Below are 22,659 nucleotides of genomic sequence, written 5' to 3' on the forward strand. Positions count from 1 at the left end.
CCCCCATTCATTGCATGCTTGTATATCTCTGCATTGCTGCTTTGACCGTATACAGTGGGGAGAACAAGTATTTGATACACCCGATTTTGCAGGTTTTCCCACTTACAAAGCATGTATGGGTCTGTAATTTTTTTATCATAGGTACAATTCAACTGTGAAAGACAGAATCTAAAAGAAAAATCCTGAAAATCACATTGTATGATTTTTAAATAATTAATTTGCATTTTATTGCATGAAATAAGTATTTGATCACCTACCAACCAGGAAGAATTCCGGCTCTCACAGATTTGTCTTTAAGAAGCCCTCCCATTCTCCACTCATTACCTGTATTAACTGCACCTGTTTGAACTCGTTATCTGCATAAAAGACAGCTGTCCACACTCAATCAATCAGACTCCAACCTCTCCACAATGGGCAAGACCAGAGAGTTGTCTAAGGACATCAGGGACAAAATTGTAGACTTGCACAAGGCTGGGATGGGTGACAGGACAATAGGCAAGCAGCTTGGTGAGAATGCAACAACTGTTGGCGCAATTATTAGAAAATGGAAGAAGTTCAAGATAACAGTCAATCTCCCTCGGTCTGGGGCTCCATGCAAGATTTCACCTCGTGGAGCCTCAATGATCATGAGAAAGGTGAGGGATCAGCCCAGAACTACATAGCAGGACCTGGTCAATGACCTGAAGAGAGCTGGGACCACAGTATCAAAGAAAACCATAAGTAACACACTACACCGTCATGGATTAAAATCCTGCAGCGCACGCAAGGTCCCTCTGCTCAAGCCAGCGCATGTCCAGGCCCGTCTGAAGTTTGCCAATGACCATCTGGATGATCCAGAGGAGGAATGGGAGAAGGTCATGTGGTCTGATGAGACCAAAATAGAGCTTTTTGGTTCAAACTCCACTCGCCGTGTTTGGAGGAAGAAGAAGGATGAGTACAACCCCAAGAACACCATCCCAACCGTGAAGCATGGAGGTGGAAACATCATTCTTTGGGGATGCTTTTCTGCAAAGGGGACAGGACAACTGCACCGTATTGAGGGGAGGATGGTCGGGGCCATGTATCGCGAGATCTTTTCCAACAACCTCCTTCCCTCAACAAGAGCATTGAAGATGGGGCGTGGCTGGGTCTTCCAGCATGACAACGACCCGAAACACATAGCCAGGGCAACTAAGGAGTGGCTCTGTAAGAAGTATCTCAAGGTCCTGGAGTGACCTAACCGGTCTCCAGACCTGAACCCAATAGAAAATCTTTGGAGGGAGCTGAAAGTCTGTGTTGCCCAGCGACAGCCCCGAAACCTGAAGGATCTGGAGAAGATCTGTAAGGAGGAGTGGGCCAAAATCCCTGCTGCAGTCTGTGCAAACCTGGTTAAGAACTACAGGAAACGTCTGATCTCTGTAATTGCAAACAAAGGTTTCTGTACCAAATATTAAGTTCTGTTTTTCTGATGTATCAAATACTTATTTCATGCAATAAAATGCAAATTAAATATTTTAAAATCATACAATGTGATTTTCAGGATTTTTGTTTTAGTTTCCGTCTTTCACAGTTGAAGTGTACCTATGATAAAAATTACAGACCTCTATGTGCTTTGTAAGTGGGAAAACCTGCAAAATCAACGGTGTATCAAATACTTGTTCTCCCCACTGTATGTGTGCAAATAAATGTCCTTGCGTGAATGTTAACCCGTTCGTCGCGTCCTTTTCCTTCGAATTGAACTGCCGTATTGCATTCGAAATAATAACTGGCTTTTTAATAGCCGATAATAGAATCGGATCCAACGGGGCTTTCGTGATAATACCCCGCTCGGTTATCCCAAAACGAAGCGAGCTGCTTAAGCGGCTTGTTTCCAAGCGGGCGCTGTTGAGGTACAGTCTCTCGGTAGTCTGCCCACGCGATTAATTAGGTCTATCGACAATTCGGCGATTGACCCTGTAGTGCGCAGGTAGAGTGTTGACTAGGCTGTGGTGTGCATCCAAAACACACCCGTAGTGGGATTTCGGCGTTTGATAGGAAGGCTGCGACTGGATTGCTCGTCCGGTGGGCGTACAGCCGCGATTCAGCTAAAAGCGGCTGTCCGCACGCCGGCGGGCGGAAATCTACAACAATATGTTAATACAAGGTCGAAGGCTCATATTGGAGCTGCCACTCACACACACCTGGACATACTGACGAGACAAACACAGCCATTGAAACTGGGGGAAGTGTCATCACTTCCCGGGGCATTCTGGGTCCTAGCGAAGTCACAACAATGGCACCACTTTTCTAGTCATACTCAGCGGAGCATTTCCTCAGCAGAAACTTCCTCGTCCCCATGGATGCCACCGTATGTGGGATTCTCTATGTTCTTAACTTTATAAATGCTGAACACCAAGCAAGGAAGTAGCACATAGACTTTTTTAAACTTTGGTATGACTCTGCTGGGGTTTCATCTTGAACCAATCTTCCAGACTCAGAGTGGATGCTCTTCCTAACACCACAGTCTGGTCTTGAGATTTTTTTTCGGTTGTAAAAACAGTAAAACTTGTATTCTGTAGTCACTTTATATTGAGTAAAAAAAAAAAAAGACATTAAGAGGTTTTTATTTGTTTGTAATTTTTTTTATTATTACTATTTGGTGACTGTGACTGATGCTTTGACCTTATACCCTCAATTATTTATTTTTTTTATTATTTTATTTTAAATACAACATACCACAGATCAGTATGACTTGTGTTTCTGCTTTCTTTGTTGCAAGGTGGTAATAGTATTGCAGAGACTGAACAAGTTGTCCCTCATGGGTCCCCGGTTGGTGGAAGATGTAGAACTAAGAGTAAGGAGGATGAATTGAGGACATGTTTTAGGGGTTGGGGGTTGTGTGTGAAGGAGGGGCAATCAGGGGGTGGGGGTGGGAGTGGGTGGATAGTTAGAAGAGGATATAAGGACTGTTTTAAAATTTCACCATTTTTGTATGCACAATTTCATGGAAAAAATTCTGCTGTGTCACATAGATCATTACGACTGTGTTTCCACTTTCTGAATTTCCATTTTATTGATCAGCTTTCATTCTGCCTTTGCCCTTTTCCTCTATGCAGGGGTCAAGGAAAGCCACAGGTAAGATTTAAAGCAGATGCCTTCACTTTGAATATGTTTTCTCCACATCATAAAAATATTTGACAATATTTATTTTCCTTTTCTGGCAATAGGACAAACAATTGTCATTTCAAATTGTCTGAGTAGTTGGAGAAGATATCTAATCTGAAATCATTGGCTTGGCACAATGGCTGAAATGTATTTGAAATGGCTTGTGAAATAGCAGTTGTGTTGTTCTGAAATATTTCCAGTGAACTTCAATTTGTGGATAATAACTTTCTTCCTGTTTGCGTAAATGTCAAGTAATTGTTTTCTACTTACCTTTATCTCTCTGTATCCAGGCAAGATTTAATCCACAAACATCCAGGTCACACATTGATCACTGCGATTAAATTGTCCTTGAGAAAATATAAACATGTTTGTGCTCACCTTTTCAGCTTGCCTCTTGTTATGTAACCTGTAACTTTTGGAAATTGGCCAGGTTGTCCATTTGTTGCACTTAAATGTGTAATTGTCTGTTGTTGAACTCTCTGATGTCACCTTGATATTGGCCTGCTTTCAAAAATACTATTCTACAAGCTTGGCCACTCGGTTATTGTGCTGAATGCTGTACAGGAGTTGTTCATTTCTCATCATCAGTGGCAATAATATCCATGTTGTTTAAAAAGTAAAAACCTTTCGCAAAAGTAATAATTCCGGAAGTTTACCGTCGTCACCATTGATGCAGTGGCTATTATGTCACCCTATATAAAACATTACATTAGTTATTTGTGCCTGTCGTTTGTGTCCTTTATGACATCCTTAAAAAAACGTATCCTGTTTGGAATGATTTTCTATTTTGTTTGACTGTCAGGCAGGTAGGCAGAGTAAAAAGAAAATCTCATTCCTCTCTGTGCATGTGCAATTGGGACAAATTCAGAGACAAAGTACTGTTAAACAGCAGGTTTGTTTTCCGATTCATGTTCTGATTTGTGTTACAAATATAGCATTTAATTGAAATAAATTGTTCCTCGATCATAAACTGATGTTTGGGGGAGAGACAGACAGACACGAACCAATTGCTTAACCACGCTTTTCACTTTGCCTGCACGGAGTAAAAAACTAAGGCTCATGGAGGAGCTCGTACATATATTGTAAGCAAGACAAGGATATTTAATGGACAAATTACGATTGTATGTGATGGCATTTGAACCTTGGGATCCCAGCATTATGAGCTATGTTCAGATCAGAACACCAAGTAAGCCAACACTAACTTTTTTTTGGTCATTTGAACTGAATCATTAACTGAAGGCTTGGTTTGCAGGATAGCACATTTGCGTCTGAACTGCCGAGCCTTGTTCAATCTCGTTCCAGCTACAAACAGTCATCTTGTTATTTAGAGTGCAGGGTGATTTATCAGTGTTTACAATATTCCTCAGATGCGAAGCTAAGCAGGGTCCCGTCTGCTAGCATCATCGCTGGAAATTAAAGATCCCAAGCTGAATTTCGCAAAGAGGAGGCGAGTTATCACTGGAACCCTGGGCATATTCAAAATTCATGCTCTAACCGAAGGGGGGAACTTCAACACCCACACGTTTTATACTAGTTAGCTATAAACTATAAACACCATCGGAGAGAAAAATTACCTTGGAAGTTTCTCTTCCTTCCTTTCCTTTTGTATGTTGCATGGAGGTCATTTTATTTGATTTGAGTGGTGTTTATTTTTTGCACATGCATAGATTTCCTTTTTGTAATTCCATTTGCTCCTTGCACCAAAATTTCCTCAGGCATGCCTGTCAAAAAGAATGTCAGGTTTGAACTACAGAGTGTGTGTAGGAACATAGTCCATTAATTATTTGTCAAATTTCTTGGTATACAGAAGTGTGGGGTCACAGAGGATCTCAGCAACAAAGGGCAAATAAGTTCCCATTTCAACAGGTGGCCAAAGCAAAATGGGCAGATAAAATAAACATACGAACACATTATAAACAAGAAAGAGCAATCACCTTCTCCCGTAACCACGCGATCTGTTTCCACCCTCTGCGTTTACTAATGCAAATTCACCATTCACCTCACGATTTTTTCTACAACCTTTCCATCACCTAATCTGATGAAAACTCTCTCAATAAATAAATAAACAAGCAGTCATAGACTGGTACTTACGAAATTGTCAACTTGACCTCTGACCTTGTCCAATAAAAGCTGTCTCTGGAGAAGGTAGCGACGCAAACCAGAAGTTTCCACGATGATTCTGTACCAAACCATCAATAGTCGTAACGTCGACCGAAGCAAAAATCTCCATTTCTCCATGCAATTATTTAATATTATTTTATCAAAATCACAAAACGGTAATATTCGGCCATTCACCAACAATCTTTACATAATCCGACGGCTTAGCGAGTCAGGCATGCGACGATAACCTTTATTGGGATAAAAAAATGACTTTTAAACACCATCTTTATCGAAAACACCGTCAGCGCGCACACGGAAAACCTTTACGTGATCAACGACGCCTCTGCTCGAGCGCGCTGCACCACGTGACGACCCGTGACGTGGCGAGTGAAATATTTTTTATACAATCTTAAAACGTCTCCAAAACATCCGATTTTTACCAGAATTTTGACAACCGAGTTTTAAGCGTCCGAAGCGATCGCAAAAACCGAAGACAAAATTAAAATCGAAGTTAAAACGAACTCGTAACGTCGATCGAAGCAAAAATACTCCATTTCTCCACATGAATTTACGGAATTATGTTTGACCTCACTGTGACCTTGACCTTTGACCGATTTTGACCAAAATCTAATCAGAACTAGCCATCACCCTCCTGAATCACGTGGTGTAATTTGACATTGGTAGCTTCTTCCGTTCCCAAGTTATCGTGCCTACAAACAAACAAACAAACAAGCAGTCATAGACTGGCACTTACGAAATTGTCAACTTGACCTCTGACCTTGTCTAATAAAAGCTGTCTCTGGAGAAGGTAGCGACGCAAACCAGAAGTTTCTACAATGATTCTGTACCAAACCATCAAAAATCGAATGTTTTGGATGTTTCACCTCACTGGGACCATGACCTTTGACCGATTTTGACCAAAATCTAATCAGCGCCACCACCCTCCTGAATCACGTGGTGTAATTTGACATTGGTAGCTTCTTCCGTTCTCGAGTTATCTGTACCAAACCATCAAAAATCGAATATTTGACCTCACTGTGACCTTGACCTTTGACCGATTTTGACCAAAATCTAATCAGCACTAGCCATCACCCCTCCTGAATCACCTGGTGTAATTTGACATTGGTAGCTTCTTCCGTTCTCGAGTTATCGTGCCTCCAAACAAACAGAAACGGAAGTCATCAATATACTTACGAAATCTTTAGATTTCGTAAGTAATACGGTAATAAGAAAAACGATCTCTTATAATGCTTCATCTTCCTTCTTCCTCTTTCACACGTGTGGTGCTCATTACTGTATCATAATGCACGACTCCTTTTGTATTTCAACAGAATGCTCTCAATTTGACCTTTCCCTCATACCTTGCCGAAAAAATCCAACTGTTGCAGCGTTTCTTCTCTCCATTCTCTTAATTCGCCTTTATTGCATCCCTCAAATGTCTAGTCACATCTCTGACCTAAAAATGTAAAAAACCTAAGTTTGCAATGAATGTTCGCTTTCCATCAACCATTCATTTTTCCAACTTCAGTGCCAACTCACCCCTCTCACCCCTCACTCTCAAAGCAACCATCACACACTTCTCCCTCCAAACCTCCCTCTCACCTTTCTCAAAAACTCCCACCTCACCTTTCTCCCTCAACTTTCCCCACTCACTCTTCTCCCACCATTCACCCCTCTCACCCACCCTTCTCAAAGTTGCCCTCCTCTCATCCACAAAGCTGTCTACTTCCTCTGTCCTCTCACCTCCATCTCATCACTCCAACTCCTCAAATCCTCAACTGCCTTATGCCCCCTCTCTTGCCCCCCCTCTCTCCCAGCACCACAGAGCCTTTTCTCCTCCTCATCCAGCCCCTTCCCTAGCTATTCTGCAATCACCCACCCTCTTTAAACAACTCTCCTTACCCCTCCCCTACTCCCTTGTCCTACCCACCCACTCCCCATCCCCTGCACCCAAAGCCTCCTCCCCTCCCTCTTCATTAACAGTGTGGACCTCAAATATCCAGGGCCTTTGCTCAAACCTTACAGATCTTTCCATACAGGTTGCCACTGACAAACCAGACATAATCTGCCGAACAGAAACTTTCCTCCCTCAAGACGTCTTTGACTCCCTCGTATCTCTCCCTGGTTACTCCCTCCTCCAGTATGACAGACCTGAGCCTTGTCCTGGTGAAGGAGTTGCTCTCTTCATCAAAGTCTCTATTCCTCATACTCCATGCACTGCCCTCACTCCCCCACACCCCCAGGAATACCTCTGGCTACGGCTTCCCCTCCACTCCCACCTCATGTTTATTTGTGTACTGCACCAACACCAAACAGTGATGACTGCATTTACACCTGACTATCCAAAAACATGGACTAACTTCTATCTTCTCATCCAAACTCTCTCTTCCTCATATATGGTGATTTCAGTTGTCATCAGGCCAGTTAGCAAGGTGTGGGTACCTCTCTCACCTGTCATGGCACTTCAGCAAAAGCTTTCTGCGACTCATTTGGACTGACTCAATCAATTTCCCAACCCAGATCTCAACCAATGGTACTCCATCTCTTCTGGATCTGATTTTGACAAATTTTCCTGAAAATATCTGCTGTTCTTCATTTGCTCCAATCGGTTATTCTGACCACGTCCTTGTCAAAGTGGACATCTCTCTGGCTGTTATCAGAGAACCACCTCAGTGCCGTTGAGTCTGTTATTTCACTCAAGCCGACTGGCAGGGTCTCCAAGCAGCCATCAAACTTCTAGACTGGTCTCCTATCGCTACTTTCTCCAACATCAACTCATCCTGGGAATTCTTTCAAAGAAACTTACACTCCCTCATGCACAGATTTATCCCCTCTCGTTTTCAGTTGTCTTACCCTTCCTCCCACCCATGTTTCACTGAAGCTTGTGGCAAGGCAATTGTCTTGAAACAACTTACCTTTGCCTCATGGAAAGCAAGTCGAACTGAAGGTAATCTCAGTTCCTTCCATAAAGCTCGGAACAAGTGTGTATCTCCCCTCAGGAGAGCCAGAAAACAACGTCTTTCCAATCTCGTCTGAACTCTCAAACCTCTCTCCCTCCTCCAAATCCTGGTGGCATCTAATCAATTCTGTTTCTGGTGTATGTTCCCCCTCCATCCCTTCCCTTCCCTCAAATGGCCGCACTGCTGATACCACACGTGAAAAGGCTGAATGCCTAAACTCGGTGTTTGCATCGAAATCTTGTGTCTGAAACCCATCGCTTTCTGTACCCACCTTACCCACCTTACCCAGTCACACACAACTGTCCCTGGACTCTGTGTTCTTTTCGTCTGACAAAGTGGAGAGCTTGCTGTCAAACCTCGACTCAGATTCTGCAACCGGTCCAGATGGCATCAGCCCACGTGTCTTAAAAACCTGCTCCTCTGCTCTTGCTCACCCTCTCTCTGTTCTATTCACCCTCTCATTTTCTCAAGGTCATCTGCCATCTGCTTGGAAATCAGCAAACATTACTGCCCTGCATAAAAAGGTGCAAAAACAGATCCCTGCAACTACAGACCAATCAGCCTTCTCCCAATCACCAGAAAGGTTATGGAATCCATCATCGCTTCAGACATCAAATCCTTCCTCTTCTCCAAAGGCTTGATTTCTGATCATCAATTTGGTTTCAGACCAGGTCACTCTTCCCTGGATATGCTGCTTTTGCTCTCCCAACAATTAATGGAGGTCCTCAATGCCAGACATGAAATCAGAGCCATCTCCCGAGACATATCGCGTGCTTTTGATACGGTCTGGCACTCTGCCCTGCTCACCAAACTCTCTTCCGATGGTATCCAAGGCCATCTCCACTCATGGCTCACAGACTTCCTCTCCTGTCGTAGTCAACGTGTGGCCCTAACTGGAGTTCTTTCATCCCCTTGTCCTGTCCAGGCTGGAGTTCCTCAAGGTAGCGTTCTGGGCCCTGTCCATGTTCTGGTTATCATCAATGATCTCTCCGACTCTCTGGAAAATCCTCTTTATCTCTTTGCTGATGACTCCACCCTCTGCCGTACCATCTGTCATCCCTCAGACCGGCAAGCAGCAGCTTCTTCGCTCACTGCAGATCTGGGTAAAATCACAAACTGGTCCAACACGTGGAACATGTCTTTCAATCCGGACAAATCTCATACTCTCACTTTTTCTCTCCGAAAGGACAATTTGGAACCCACCCCCCCCCCCCCAATCTACTTTCTCAACAATTCTCTGGAAGAAATCCTTTCTTTAAAGCTTCTGGGTCTCACTATCTGCCACGATCTTTCTTTGGAAAGCCACATTTCAAACCTCGCCTCCAAAGCCAGTCGCCGACTGGGAATCCTCCGTCGTGCAAAGTCCTTCCTCGGGCCACCTGAGCTCCTGACTACTTGCAAAGCTTTTGTCCGCAGCCTGATGGAGTACTGCTCTCACATCTGGGCTCCTGCCTCTCACCTTTCTCGGCTTCATGCTGTGGAAACCATGGCATTTCGGATCATTGGCATCTCTCGCGATGAGGCTGTCTTTGGGCCTCTCACTCTCTCACCACAGGCAGGTCGGTGGTCTTTCTGTCTTCTACCATCTTCTCTCCGGTCTCGCCCCCTCCCTCCCCGCTCTGTCTGCGATTTGTCCACCCCATATTTCCACAGGGTGCTCAAGGTCCGCCAAAAACCCCCTTCTGGTAAAACTACCAAAATCACGACGAATCACTGCTCATCTTCACTCTTTCATTCCTCTTTTTTTCCTGCCTTTGGAATAAACTTCCTTCACTCTGTTCAATCCCACTCTTCCCTCCAGGCCTTCAAAAAAGCTGTTCACCACCACCTCTTATCGTCCCCCATCCAAATCCTCGATCTTTTATACCCCCGTTAATCCACCCCAAACCCACCTCCTTCAAATTCCCTGTTTTCCTTCCTGAAAGTCCCTGTAATGTCCATCTTGTATACCACATGTTCCCTGCCCCATCCCTCTCCCTTTCATAGATCTCCCAATGTCGCTAATCCCCACTGTTTTGTCCTTCCCACTCCTGCCCCTCTTCTCTCATGCCTCCCTTGCTGTGCGTTGTGTGTTAGCTCTCGTACGAGCTTAGGCAAGGTATACAAAAAAAAAAAAATTGGAGATTGCAGACCATTGCAAGGACTTGTTTTGTGTGATTTATTTTGTTTGGCAAATAAATTTAAGGATGTACTCAATGAAAGTTCCTTGGTTGCAAATTAAATATTGAAATGATCTCATTGTAAACGTGTGAAGTTCAAATGGTCTGAAGGTCGAAAGGTCTGAAAAGGTCTTAAAGGTTGAAAGGGTCTAAAGAGTGTATTTTAAGGTCTCAAGGGTCTACATGGTATTAAAAGTTCTGAAAGGTGTGAAGGTTGTGAAGACAGACAGAGTGCAGACAGAATGGACCAAAATACAATACCCTCTCCTCTGGCGAGAGTCATTAGAAAGCATTTTCAAATGCAAAACCCATTCACTTTTTTTTTTTTTTTGTAGACATAGTTGAGGCCCGTGGAAGAGCTCTTACGAGTACACTGAACAGATAACGGCGCAACAGGACAAACGGTACAGCAAAGAGAGGGAGAGAGAGAGGGACGGGTGGGGGGGGGCAACAACAGAGCTGAAGGCCAAGACAGAGGGAGGCAGACAAACAATCATGGGTGTGGGAAGGAATGGGGGAGGAGAGGATGCATGGGGTGGACAAAATGTATACAGAAGGAAACGCTCAGGAGAGAAAACTGGAAATGTTGAACGAGGGATTGGGGTGGGGGAGGGTTAGTAAGGGTAGAAAAGATCATGGTTTTGTATTGGGGATGATCTGAGATGGTGGTGAACAGCTGTCTTAAAGACCTGGAGGGAAGAATGAGATTCAACAGAATGTGGAAGTTGGTTCCACAGGCAGGAAAAAAGAGGAACAAATGAGTGTAGGTGAGCAGTGATCCTGGATTTAGGTAGTTTCACCAGAAGGGGGTTGATGGTGAACCGTGTGTGCCTTGCAGAAACCTCGGTGGAGACAAAGCACAGAATGAGCAGAAAGGGGCAGTATACCTGTCTGCGATGGGGAAGTGATAGACCCATAGACAGCTTCAGCGCATGGGAGATTCCAATAATATTGAAGGCCTTGGTTTCCACTGTGTCAAGCTGAGTAAGATCTGAGGCAGGGGCGACAGCCCAGAGGGGAGAGCAAAACTCCATCAGGCTGCGGATAAAAGCACTGCAGCTGGAAAGGAGTTAAGGTGTGCGAAGGAAGGACTTTGTATGATGGAGGATGCTCAGTCAGCGGCTGGCTTTTGAGGTGAACTTTGAAATGTGGTTTGCCCAAGAAAAATCATGGCTGATAGTGAGACCCGAAAGTTTTAATGACTGAACTTCCTCAAAGTGCAAAAGACACAGAGTCCATGTGCAGTTTGGTACGACTGAGAAGAGTGGGTACAGAGAGTGAGTAGTTGGGGACAAAATTTGGAACAAAAACACAGAATTGAGGCATTCAGCCTTCACTCGAGCAGAGTCGGCTGTGGTGTCATTTGAAGTGAGGGAAGGGATGGAAGGGGGGCATACTCCAGAAACAGACTTATCAAGATGCCACCAGGTTTTAGAGGAAGGAGGCAAGTTTGAAAGTTCATTCTTAAGGTTTGACAAATGTTGTTTTCTGACTCTCCTGAGAGTGGACACACCTTGTTGTGGACTTTTGGAATGCACTGAGATTGCCATTGGTCGGATTAGCCTTCCAGGAAGAGAAGGCTAGTCGTTTTTGAGTTACTGCCTCATCACAGGATTCAGTGTACCATGGGCAGGGATAGGAAAATTGAAGACAAAATGGATTGAATCAGAGAGAGAGATAGAGATATATTTTAATGAAACTAACATCTTTGTACTCAAACTAAACTTGATGAAAAGAATAGTTGAAGAAACTAGAAGGGCACTCTTCGACGTCACCAGATGTGCCTCCGCCCACATTATTACATCATACATACTTGTATCAGGTTTGATTTAAATCCCTGAACCCAGATTCAAATTATTACATAATTCTGGCTGCTAGACCATGCGTCCAATCAGGTTGAAATTTAAAACAAATATTCCCCATGACTACGAAATCATAATTATGACGTTTCACATCCATTAATGAATCGGTTAAAGCAAAAAAAAAAAATTCAGATTTTCGTTCAGTCCAACATGAATGAGTTGCACCTTTAAAAGTCAGATAAGTGAGGGAGCTTAATGTTTAAGTTAAACCACTGATTACAAACAGGTGAAACCGATTAACCTCATTTTGTAACCTTTCAAACAAATCATTTACTCCTGAAGTGATTTAGGGTTAATTAGGTGAAGGGTTGACTACTTGTGCAACTGAGAATCATCTGATTTTTCTTTGTTAATCTAACTTATTCACCTTTCATCTGCATTTTTCAGCTTTATCACTTTTGAGTCATTTGTGAAGACTATATATTAAGTTTGAATTGAAAGCATCATGAAATAATCTCAGGTAGCATCAAATGTGAAAACTTTTGAGGGGTGATTATTTTTGCAGACTACTGTGTATATACAAGGTTCTCCATGAGGCTTGGACCATATTTGTTTTTTCACCTTGAACCATTTTTGTGGTCATGCTGTGATGTGCAGAAAACCACTTCTTTCTGTGATATCCTTTACATTTTTGTGAGTAGGTGTCATTTTCCCTCAATGAAGAGTTGACAGTAATTCACAACACGTCCATCAAAACTCCTGTGGTGTCGACACCACGAGAGCATGAGTTTGCCATACAGACAACTGGTGGACAGTCACTCGGAGTTTTTACAAAGGGACCGTCAGGTGAGTCTGGATGAGTGAGTATTATGAGCTTTTAATTTTTTTTCCCCCTTATTTTACATGATACAATGTCCGATGTGGGAACTTCACATCAATTAATTGAACACTCAAATAAGTTAAAGTGAATCGACTGATAAATCCAGTCAGGAGACTGAATGATTGTTCAATGTTGTGATCACACGATATCATAAATACCAACATAGTGCCTTCACCCTGCTGCAAGCCAGAACGATACTGCCGAAGCAGCTTGGCAGGAGATTTGTATTCAGCAATTGTTCTCCCATTTTGTAAATTGGTCACATTTTCATTGTATGAATGATGCTTTTAGCAGATGAGGAATGAAGTTTATTATGAATTGGAACTGTGTGCAAGACATCAATCAAGTAGTGGTAAATAAATGTTTGGAATGGCTGCAAGAATGTGATGAGTATGGCAGGTCAGGTATGGGAGCATGCGCCGGAGCAGCGCGTCGATGCGTCCACTTTCCGCTGGTACTCCAGGGGCCTACGCCTGGCCATCCTCCAGGCAGATGCCTGGCCCATCCCCATCTCCTTGAGATGCCGATCAACCTGCTGCAACCACGAGGCACTTGGTCGGCCCATTGGCCTCCTCCACTCACGAGGTTCCCTCGCTGAGAGAATCTGGTGAACAGGATCAGCATCAGGAAAACGAGCCACATGTCCATACAGCCACAGCTGATGCTTACGGACAATGCAGGTAACAAATCTCATTTGAGTTTCTCTCAGCAATGGCTCATTGGACACAAAGTCTGACCAGTGATAGCCAAGGATTCTCCGAAGAGACCTGGTACCAAAGGAATCAAGTCTCCATCTCAGATCCCTGGTCAAAGTCCAAGTCTCACATCTATAGAGCAAGACTGGAAGCACCAAGGATCTGAAGACTCGGACTTTCGTTCTCCTGCACAGGTAGCAACAGCACCACACCCCATGATCCAGTGGATCCATGACTCCCCAGGCCCGACCCAGACGTCTATTGACCTCTGGCTCACAGCCAGCAGAGACATGAATATCACTGCCAAGGTAAGTGAATCTCTCTGTGACCTCAACATCCTCACCACAAACAGGTACAGACAAGATAGCAGCATCCAAGATGTCATTGAAAGCCTGGATCTTAGTTTTGACCCAGGAATCCGGTAATCCCAGCGGCTCCGACTCCTCATTCACCTCCTCGATGGCCCCAAAAAGGATATCCAATCTCCGCAAAGATGACTGCATCATCTGCGAAATCAAGGTCAGAGATCTTGACATTCCCAAACGATGCACCGCAGCTTGATCTCTCTGACATCCTCCCCAGAATCCAGTCCATTCAAGGGCTGAAAAGTGTGGGGGCCAGTACACACCCCTGAAGAACTCCAGTAACAACTGGAAATAAGTCAGTGATGGTATCACCACATCTCACTGCAATCTCAGTCCCAGAGCATAGTTCAGACATCAGATCGATCAGTTTTGGTGGCACCTCACGAAGACCAAGTATCCTCCAGAGGGCATCCCGATTCACTGAATCAAACTTGTTGCAGAGATCAACATTGGCTGCAAGCAGCCCCTACTGAAACTCTCGTCTGCGTTCGGTGAGATCCCGAAGAGCAAGGATACGGTCAATCTTTGACCTCTTTGGTATGAAAGCCTGACTGCTCTGGACGATGATGCTCAAGCAGATGGTGGCGAACCCTCTCAAGAATTATCCGAGCAAAGACCTTATCCGGCACTGAGAGCAGCGTCACCCCTCGGTAGTTGTTGCAGTCCTGGCAATCACCCTTCCCTTTCTAGAGACAACAAGGCCCCTTTTCCAGTCAGTTGTGATGATGCCTTTGTTCCATTTCAGTTGTAAATGAATATGGTCTAGCCCTTTAACTCCGTGCAGCAAAATTACTAATGGGGGCTGTGACATTTTATGTCTTTTTTTTTTTTTTCATTGTTTAGTTTAATTCCTAAATATTGTGTCAATAAATGTTTTTGTGAACTTGCTTTGAATATGTGTTTAATGTGCACAAATCTTGCCATAAAATTACATCTCTTCTATAATCCTCATCCAGTTCTTACATTAACTTCATAAACTTGACGTCAACATCTCTTTAATACTGTATAGCTACAGGCAGGCTTTTTTTTTTCACCAACAATTCACCATGACCTTGGTCACAGCAAGTGTGCTGTTCGCTCCCATGTCCAAAGTTGTTCACCTAATGTGCAGTACACTGACTGGGTTTGTCTTGTTTGCTCTGAAGTACATTTATTAATAAAAATCATTTTTATAGGAATACTTGCGTAATGGAAGGCCTTTGAATGCTTTGTGATAGAACCTGCAGAAACATTATGTTTATCTTCCTTCCAGGTCAAAATCAACCTCAATTTATTTCACTCAACTTAAGCAAAGACGAAGACTTTCTGCCTTAACTCATTTAACTTTCTGCTACCCATCAGTTGTCTTCTACTTAAGCAAAAAGGGTGGAAAAAAAATCCCGTAAGCTCTGCAGTTTGATTTAAATGGAACATTTCTTTCAATCTAATTTAGAACTGAAACACTGTCAAACAATTAGAAAGGTTAGAAGAAATTGACAAGAAAGTTGAGCATGAGCAAGCTGAGGACAAAGTATAAAATAAAGTGTTTGTTTGGAGAAGTAGTAATGAAAGGCAAAGTAGACCAATATTTGAGATGTGTAAGAGTGCTGTACAAAAGTCTGTCGAGACTTCCTGCCCCAGTAACATGAACAACGATCACTGCAGGGTCTTTATCGACATCGATGGTGGCGTCATCGTAGATCGCCATCATTGTAAATTTTCTATTTTCTTAATAAGTGGTCAGCATGTCAAACATTGCATGTTGTGCCTTTCTTTTGTCTAGAGAGCTAGAAATCTGCTTGGCTCTAAAGTCTTCAACCCTGTCTTCCACAGATAAATTGAGTTTTGAGGGCGTTGTAGTGCAGAAAGCCGACTGCCAACCTTGCAAAAACGATGCTTACATGAAACTAAAGAGGTGACCGATCTCAATCCGGGAATGTCCGTAGTGGTTGATTTTCTTTGTTTGATCTTTGCACTGAATTGAGCTTGTGAAAGTGTGTGAATGCAAATTGCATCATGGATGTAAAAACGTATGTCAAGGATACAATGATGCAGGTGAACAATTTTTCATCCAGGACCAGTTGATAACAGACTAACGTCACATCGCAACACTGGAAAATATTGCGTTCTGCTTTGTTTCTGCACAACATTCTGTGCAAGTCACAAAACATACATTTGCATTCAAAATGGTTAGAGACTTTTATATGCTTAATTTTGTGAACTTCTGCTTGGTTAACGTAACTCTACATCACTCTGAAGTAGTGTATTAAATTATTTTGTAGATGATGTAGTTATTTCAAGAAATGAAAAAGGAGTTTGCTGTATACATTCCTGATCTGTTACCTGGTATTGTGGCTTAGCAGTTAGGGTGGTGGCTTGGGATCCTAGGGTCCTGAGTTCAAGCCTCGTTTTCTGCTGAATTAACACCAAGGGGTTGACTCAGCCTGCCGTCCTTCTGAGGTTGGCGAAATGAGTACCAGTGTACTGGTAATAGGGGCACTGCATCAGCGGCATATCCGTGCCCATAACCAATGATGCAACCAGCAGCCAAAAGGCTGCGCCTGAAGAGAAGGGGTATTGACGGATTTATTAAAAATCTGGTATTGGTGTGGTGCAGACATGATGGGCCGAATGGCCTCCTGCACATAATTTCCTTGTATTTGACCGTTTACATTTCCAAAAGGAAGTGGTCAACATTGCATTGAATTATATAACAAAACGACTTACCAGAACATGAATGCATTGTCGAAAATATAGTCAATTTTTCATGGTTATTGGATTCTATCTGGGGTTGTAACTTGTCCTTTACAGTTGGCTCACCTGCTGTGCTTCATCTCACCCAGGAAGCTAACTCATTGTGCTCATATTTCCACATAATTGTTCCTTTTTTATTTTTATTTTTTCTTCCCAGAATGCACATCGAGCAATCGTCTAAGCCAGGCCGGTTGTCCCAGCAGCTGGAGAAGGCAATAACGACAAACTACAAGCCTGTTTCCAACCACCAGTATAATGTGTGTATTTGAGTACTTTGATGATGGGTCATACATACAGTTTAAACTATAAACCATCACTGCAGTGGTTCATGGTACATCACAGTAGTACATCACACCTTGCACAAAACTTAATTTGTCTCCACGTGCATCCTTAATAGATAGAGTTTGAACGACGGAAGAAGGAGGAAGGAAAGCGAGCTCGGGCTGACAAGCAGCAAGTGCTGGATATGCTTTTCTCGGCATTCGAGAAGCACCAATACTATAACATCAAGGATCTGGTGGACGTTACAAAGCAACCCATTGTAAGTTGTGTTACCCTTCCAGTTTCAACCCATTGACTGTGTTATTAGTCACCTACCGGTATCACTGGATGGGACAAGAGGTTTGCTCTCCATCTATCTGCCTGTCCGTCCCACCTGTGGTTTTTCCAGATTTTTCCCATACCCTTGAACATATTCAATTGAAACTTGGTGCATGACTTTTATTATGATAAGTTTCAGAACAGGTTAGACTTTTAGGGTGTTTCGTCAATTTTTCACAGAGCGATGCCCTTTTTAGACTTAGAAAATTCAGAGGTTTTTCTGATTTGTTTCAGTCCGGTATTGGCTTGTTGCCTTTATTGGTTTCTCGTCTACAAAATATGTTGGTAAATGAAAATTGCTTTTCCTTTTATTTTGCTGAATAGACCCAAACACGATGGGTGAGAGAATTACTTCTTCATTTTTGTTCCGGTGTTGGCTCGAGCATGCTTCAAACGCAAACAAATTTTAATCTCCCGAACATTCATTGGGACCGGAAGGGGACATGTATTGCAAAGCAATTCTCGCTCTTGTTTCGTTACTCTCATGTAGTGGTATTTAAAAAGTGTTTTAAAAAGAACAAAAAATAAAACAATCCAAAAGTGGATCATTTTTCCAATCACATCTGTGTTACTTTCATATCGCAGCCATCCAGGATAATGGAATTAATCCTCATTAAAAATAAAAACCTTAGTTGGGATAATATAAACAAATGAACATAACCACATAGATGAGTGTCTGTGAATCAAATATAACTTTCTTGGGAAGTGAGGGTCGAAGAAAACAAACAAACATTTATCAGCATGAATAAAGCAGGTTAATTGTATTTAAACATGGACAGATGAAATGGGTCTTGGTCAAGCTTCAAGTACTCTGCTGGACTCATTGCGAGACATGTCTTTTACTATAATGGCAATCGTTACCCTTAACTCTCACTTATTGATCACAGCTGCTTGCAACTGGAAATACAGACAAGAAAGTTCCCAGTGTGCAGCAAAGCTCACTGCATTTGATTAAATTTGGACTGCTGAACATTCATTATTATATAGTTTTCTCTCATTTCATTTTTACCTCCGCCACCGAAGGTGGATGAGGTTGTTTTCACCCCTGTCTGTCTGTCTGTCTGTCTGTAAGCAGGATATCTCAAAAAATTATGGACATATTCAGACAAAACCTGGTGGACAGGTTGGGTGTGTGACAAGAATGAATGAATTAAATGTTGGTGAAGATCAGGATCGGATACTAAAATTTTTAACATGATTCTTCACCATTGAGAGAGATGGCCAAAAACTATGTATAGCACAATATTTCAAAAAGTTGTGGATTCATTATGACAAAACGAGATGGATGAATTGGCTCAGTGATGCGAAGAAGCTGATTAGATTTTTGTGTCATTTGTCTTTACCAAACAAAACCCCTAATCTCCCCACTCAGTATTTTACCTGACCTTGCAAGCCACTCTCCCCCTCCCTCTTTATCCCCTCCTGGTTAATCCTCATTCCTTCACATCGTGCCCAACAGTGTTTCCTAATCGCTATCTGCTCGTATGAAGGACCCTGCGTTGATTTTGACGTACACGTGATGTGCATGTGTTCCCACGGCAGACATACCTTAAGGACATCCTTCGTGAAATAGGCATCTACAATGTCAAAGGCACACACAAGAATACTTGGGAGCTCAAACCAGAATACAGGCATTACCACGGTGATGAGAAGACAGATGACTGAGTGTGGAAAAGGAAAATGTGCACATCTTCTATCATTCATTCCTTTTTCCTTCCTCCCTCGATTGAGGATTTGTTGAAATCCAAATTTGAAGAGCATTCATCATTTATTACCTGTTTGGGGGGGGGTTGCAATTTTTTTGGAATCCCTTTTCTCTTGCTATTTTATTTCTATTCTTCCATTGCTATTGCTCTTCTTTTATTGCTATTCTTCCATCTTGCTATTCTCATGCAAGTTTGGCGGTTTTTTTTTTTTGATCCCTCTCTTGTTTTTATCCATTCAGCAAACTCGATCTCCGAGCAGTTTCGTTCCGGGACACTTAACAACTTCCATTCAGATGTATCTCCATCTTTTGAACCAGTGTGTTTTCTATTGGAGTTGAATGTTTGCATGATTTAAAAAAGAAAAAGAGAGTAATAAAAGTGCTCTTGGGATCCAAATAAATGGTTACTACTTGTTTTTCCACCTGATTGAGAGCTTGGAAAAGGGGAAATTGTTGACCACTTGCAGTGGAATTATGTCCCAGAGCTGGATTTAAATAATCAACGTACAGCGTGACCTTTCATGTGACGTGTGTTATGCTCAATAATGCTTCTAATTTTGGAAAGCATGGCATGTGGAATGTTTGAAGGAATGCCCTTTCCACATATGGAGGGTGAGATATCTCGGCTTCTCTTGAGGATTGATATCTCGGCTTCTTTTATATCCGTTTTTCTTGCAACTTGGTCGAAGGATTAATTTATACCAGGTAGGTTTTGGAATGGAGTATAACCCTTCAGAACTAATAATTACCATGTCTGCAATTTCTCAATTATTTCTCTTTGTTGCATTCTGTGTATCCTCCATAGGTTTGTGTAACAGTTTGGCACTGCACTCTTCCAATGTATTCTTGTAAACATTTCTGCATACAATTGCAGCTCAGTTTATTTTGTGCAATTGCACTTCGATTTGGCAAACTTATTCTATTGAATGGGTTTTATGTACTTCGTGCTGCCTCCCCTGGTAAGGCAACTTGCTTACATTGCATTTGAAAATAAAGGCAAGTGTTCTTTACGACCCATGGTTTTTTTCATTGTGGTTCTTAAAAATCCACCCCTTTGAAGTCCTAATGACTTGTTCATTGAAATTCATGCAAACTAGCAAAATTTGTTTGGAATGGTGTAAACTTTGCAATATTTTTTTATTCCAGAGAGCTCTGATGATTGATTTTGCTTGAGTGGCTTATTCAGTAACTAGCTGGATCCTCAGCTGGGCACCATACATTATCGAGCTTTCGACCCTTTAATTCCAGAACCACTTCAAATGGTGGAATCAAAATTTTGGTCGTCTTTGAAGGTCGTCCAATGGACAAGTGTGGAGCTCAGTTGGACAAGGTGAGTGTTTGTTTATAAGGTCTGATCTGATGTACCATACACTGTTACAGAGCGTTGTTCTGCTGAAGCAGTTTCCTGGCCAGGGGTCATGCATGCTGGGCCATTTGTCATCCCTCTCCCAGCAGTAGTTATGGCAGGAATTTGGCTACGGTGCCGGCGATAGCTTGCCGACCCTTCGTGGAGGACACGTGGGATCTTTCACGTCCATCACATAATGACGGGCAGATGAGAAACCAGTTTTATGTTCATTTGAGGGATGGCACACATTGGTGAAACACCTGGATGACATTTTATAGCTGGGTCTGAGATTTGAACCCAGGATACACAGCTTTGAAGTGAGTGTACCTATACCTAGACCAACCTGTCAGGCCGATTTCCTCATACATATAAATAAGACAATCGCGTCTCTCACTCACAATTGGCGGGAATAACCAATCGGCTCTCTACTAATCAATTACCCGAAGTGGCAAGGATTATAGTACGTCCTCTACACTGTTGTATACGAGTTTTTCTTTTAGAGCACGGTGCAAGGTAAGAACATTCATGGTCTCACATGATGGAAGTCTGAGGATGGCTGAGCCAGTGACAGTGACAATGAAATGTGTTCATCCAAGGTGATTCCTTGAACTTGCATTGGATGTGAACAGTGTGCATGTGTGCAAGGTTATATTGAACACACACACACACACACACACACACACACACACACACACACACACACACACACACACACACACACACACACACACACACACACACACACACACACACACACACACACACACACACACACACACACACACGTGCTTGGCCGATATTGGCAATTTTTCGGGAATCGGCAGGTTGGAGTCAGTGTGGTTACCAACTACAGTATGTACTGTATATGGTTAAGGATCGGCGGTGGAGGGAATCGCATCCTACTCTTGACAGCTAAATGTTGAAGATTCGGCGTCACTTAACAGCACCGCCGTCTCAGGGGTTATAACGCCGGCTGGTTCAGCACAGGCCTTGGGTCACGTGCCTTGGATCACGTTACCAAAGTACACCTGTGCCTTGCCAGTTGGGGAAATAGAGCCCGGTTACAGACTGGGTTTGTCAGAGACCGAGCGAAGTCTGCCAGTCCGTAACCATTTTGGTTTTATATACAAATCGAGCGGCTGTTCCTCAGCGCGGCACAAATAAACTCAAGGCGGCAACATTCATATGAATCAGCCAGATTTATTGGGGAAACAAGACACAAGCAAAACATTCACGACAATGTTATAATTAATCTATAACCTGCTCTTAACTAGGGAGCTACGGATGCGGGTTTCGAAGGGATCCCTAGCGAAATAAACCTTAGACAACATGCAGACAAGACACTGAGTACTTGGTGATGCCTCATGGACGAGAGGAAGTGTCGAAGGAATGAATACGGCTCGTGAGAAGCCGATGTCAACGGATTCGCGCGCCCAAGCTCGAGCACGCCACGTGGCAAGATGGCGCTCGTACTTCTTCTCCCGGCACCGCTCGCGCATGCAGCCTCGGCGTGTCCAGCACCCGTAAGGTCGACGGCACAAGATAGCAAGATCTATGGTGTGTTCCAGCTGGTTTCTCACAATGTCCAGTATATAAATCCAGGCCTGGCCTGTTCTCCAGACTAGACCAAATCGGGGTCTTGGGCTCCGCAGGCTGGGTCCATGGCCGAGGAGGAACAGCCGGCTAAAACCACTCTCCACAAAGCCGATCGCCGACCCGCACAAGACGTTCCCCTTGCCTTTCGGGGCGGGCCTTTTCCACAAAGCAGATCGTAGACTCACACAGTCGTCCCTCTCGAAGCAGATTGCCGACTGACACCAGCAGCCTATCATCCAGCAGAAGGCAGACAGACCTTGTGCAGTTCCTCTTGCCTTTTTCACGAAGTAGATCGCAGACAGACACAGCCGTCCCCTTATACAGCAGATCGTGACTTGACACTCAGGAAGTTACTCCCTTGCTTCTTGGGGCTCGCTTTTCTGGGACGCCTCCGGGGATACGTGATTGGTCCATCCCTCGAGTCCGCAGCCTTTCTCCACCAATCGGCTGCCAACGCGTCTCGCCGACTGACACTCTCAGAGCGCTGGGCGGGGCTAGTTAGAAGGGGGGAAGGAAAAAGAAGCAAGGTGCCTCTCGGCACACCACCACTGTATGAACACTGGACAGCCTGCTACACTTCCCGACACGCATGT

At 43.4% G+C, this 22,659-nt stretch overlaps 1 protein-coding gene across 2 annotated transcripts in view; it reads left to right on the top strand.

Moving 5' to 3' along the window:
* Positions 1–20,135, top strand: part of GTF2F2 (general transcription factor IIF subunit 2) — a 51,944-nt gene extending 31,809 nt beyond the window's left edge. The window contains exons 3-8 of one of the 2 annotated variants that reach the window (XM_085889166.1): positions 3,075–3,093; positions 12,846–12,990; positions 15,897–15,978; positions 16,975–17,074; positions 17,219–17,358; positions 18,960–20,135. In XM_085889166.1, the coding sequence (XP_085745292.1) occupies positions 3,075–3,093; positions 12,846–12,990; positions 15,897–15,978; positions 16,975–17,074; positions 17,219–17,358; positions 18,960–18,990 (517 nt within the window). In that variant the 3' untranslated portion in view covers positions 18,991–20,135. Of the gene's footprint in view, positions 1–3,074; positions 3,094–12,845; positions 12,991–15,896; positions 15,979–16,974; positions 17,075–17,214; positions 17,359–18,959 lie in introns of both variants that reach the window. The other variant, XM_085889165.1, reaches the window with a different exon arrangement.
* Positions 20,136–22,659: the final 2,524 nt, after the last annotated feature.

This window comes from Eptatretus burgeri, chromosome 7 (assembly GCF_056783735.1).
Source record: "Eptatretus burgeri isolate ZD-2024b chromosome 7, Ebu_testis_v1, whole genome shotgun sequence".
NCBI lineage: Eukaryota > Metazoa > Chordata > Myxini > Myxiniformes > Myxinidae > Eptatretus > Eptatretus burgeri.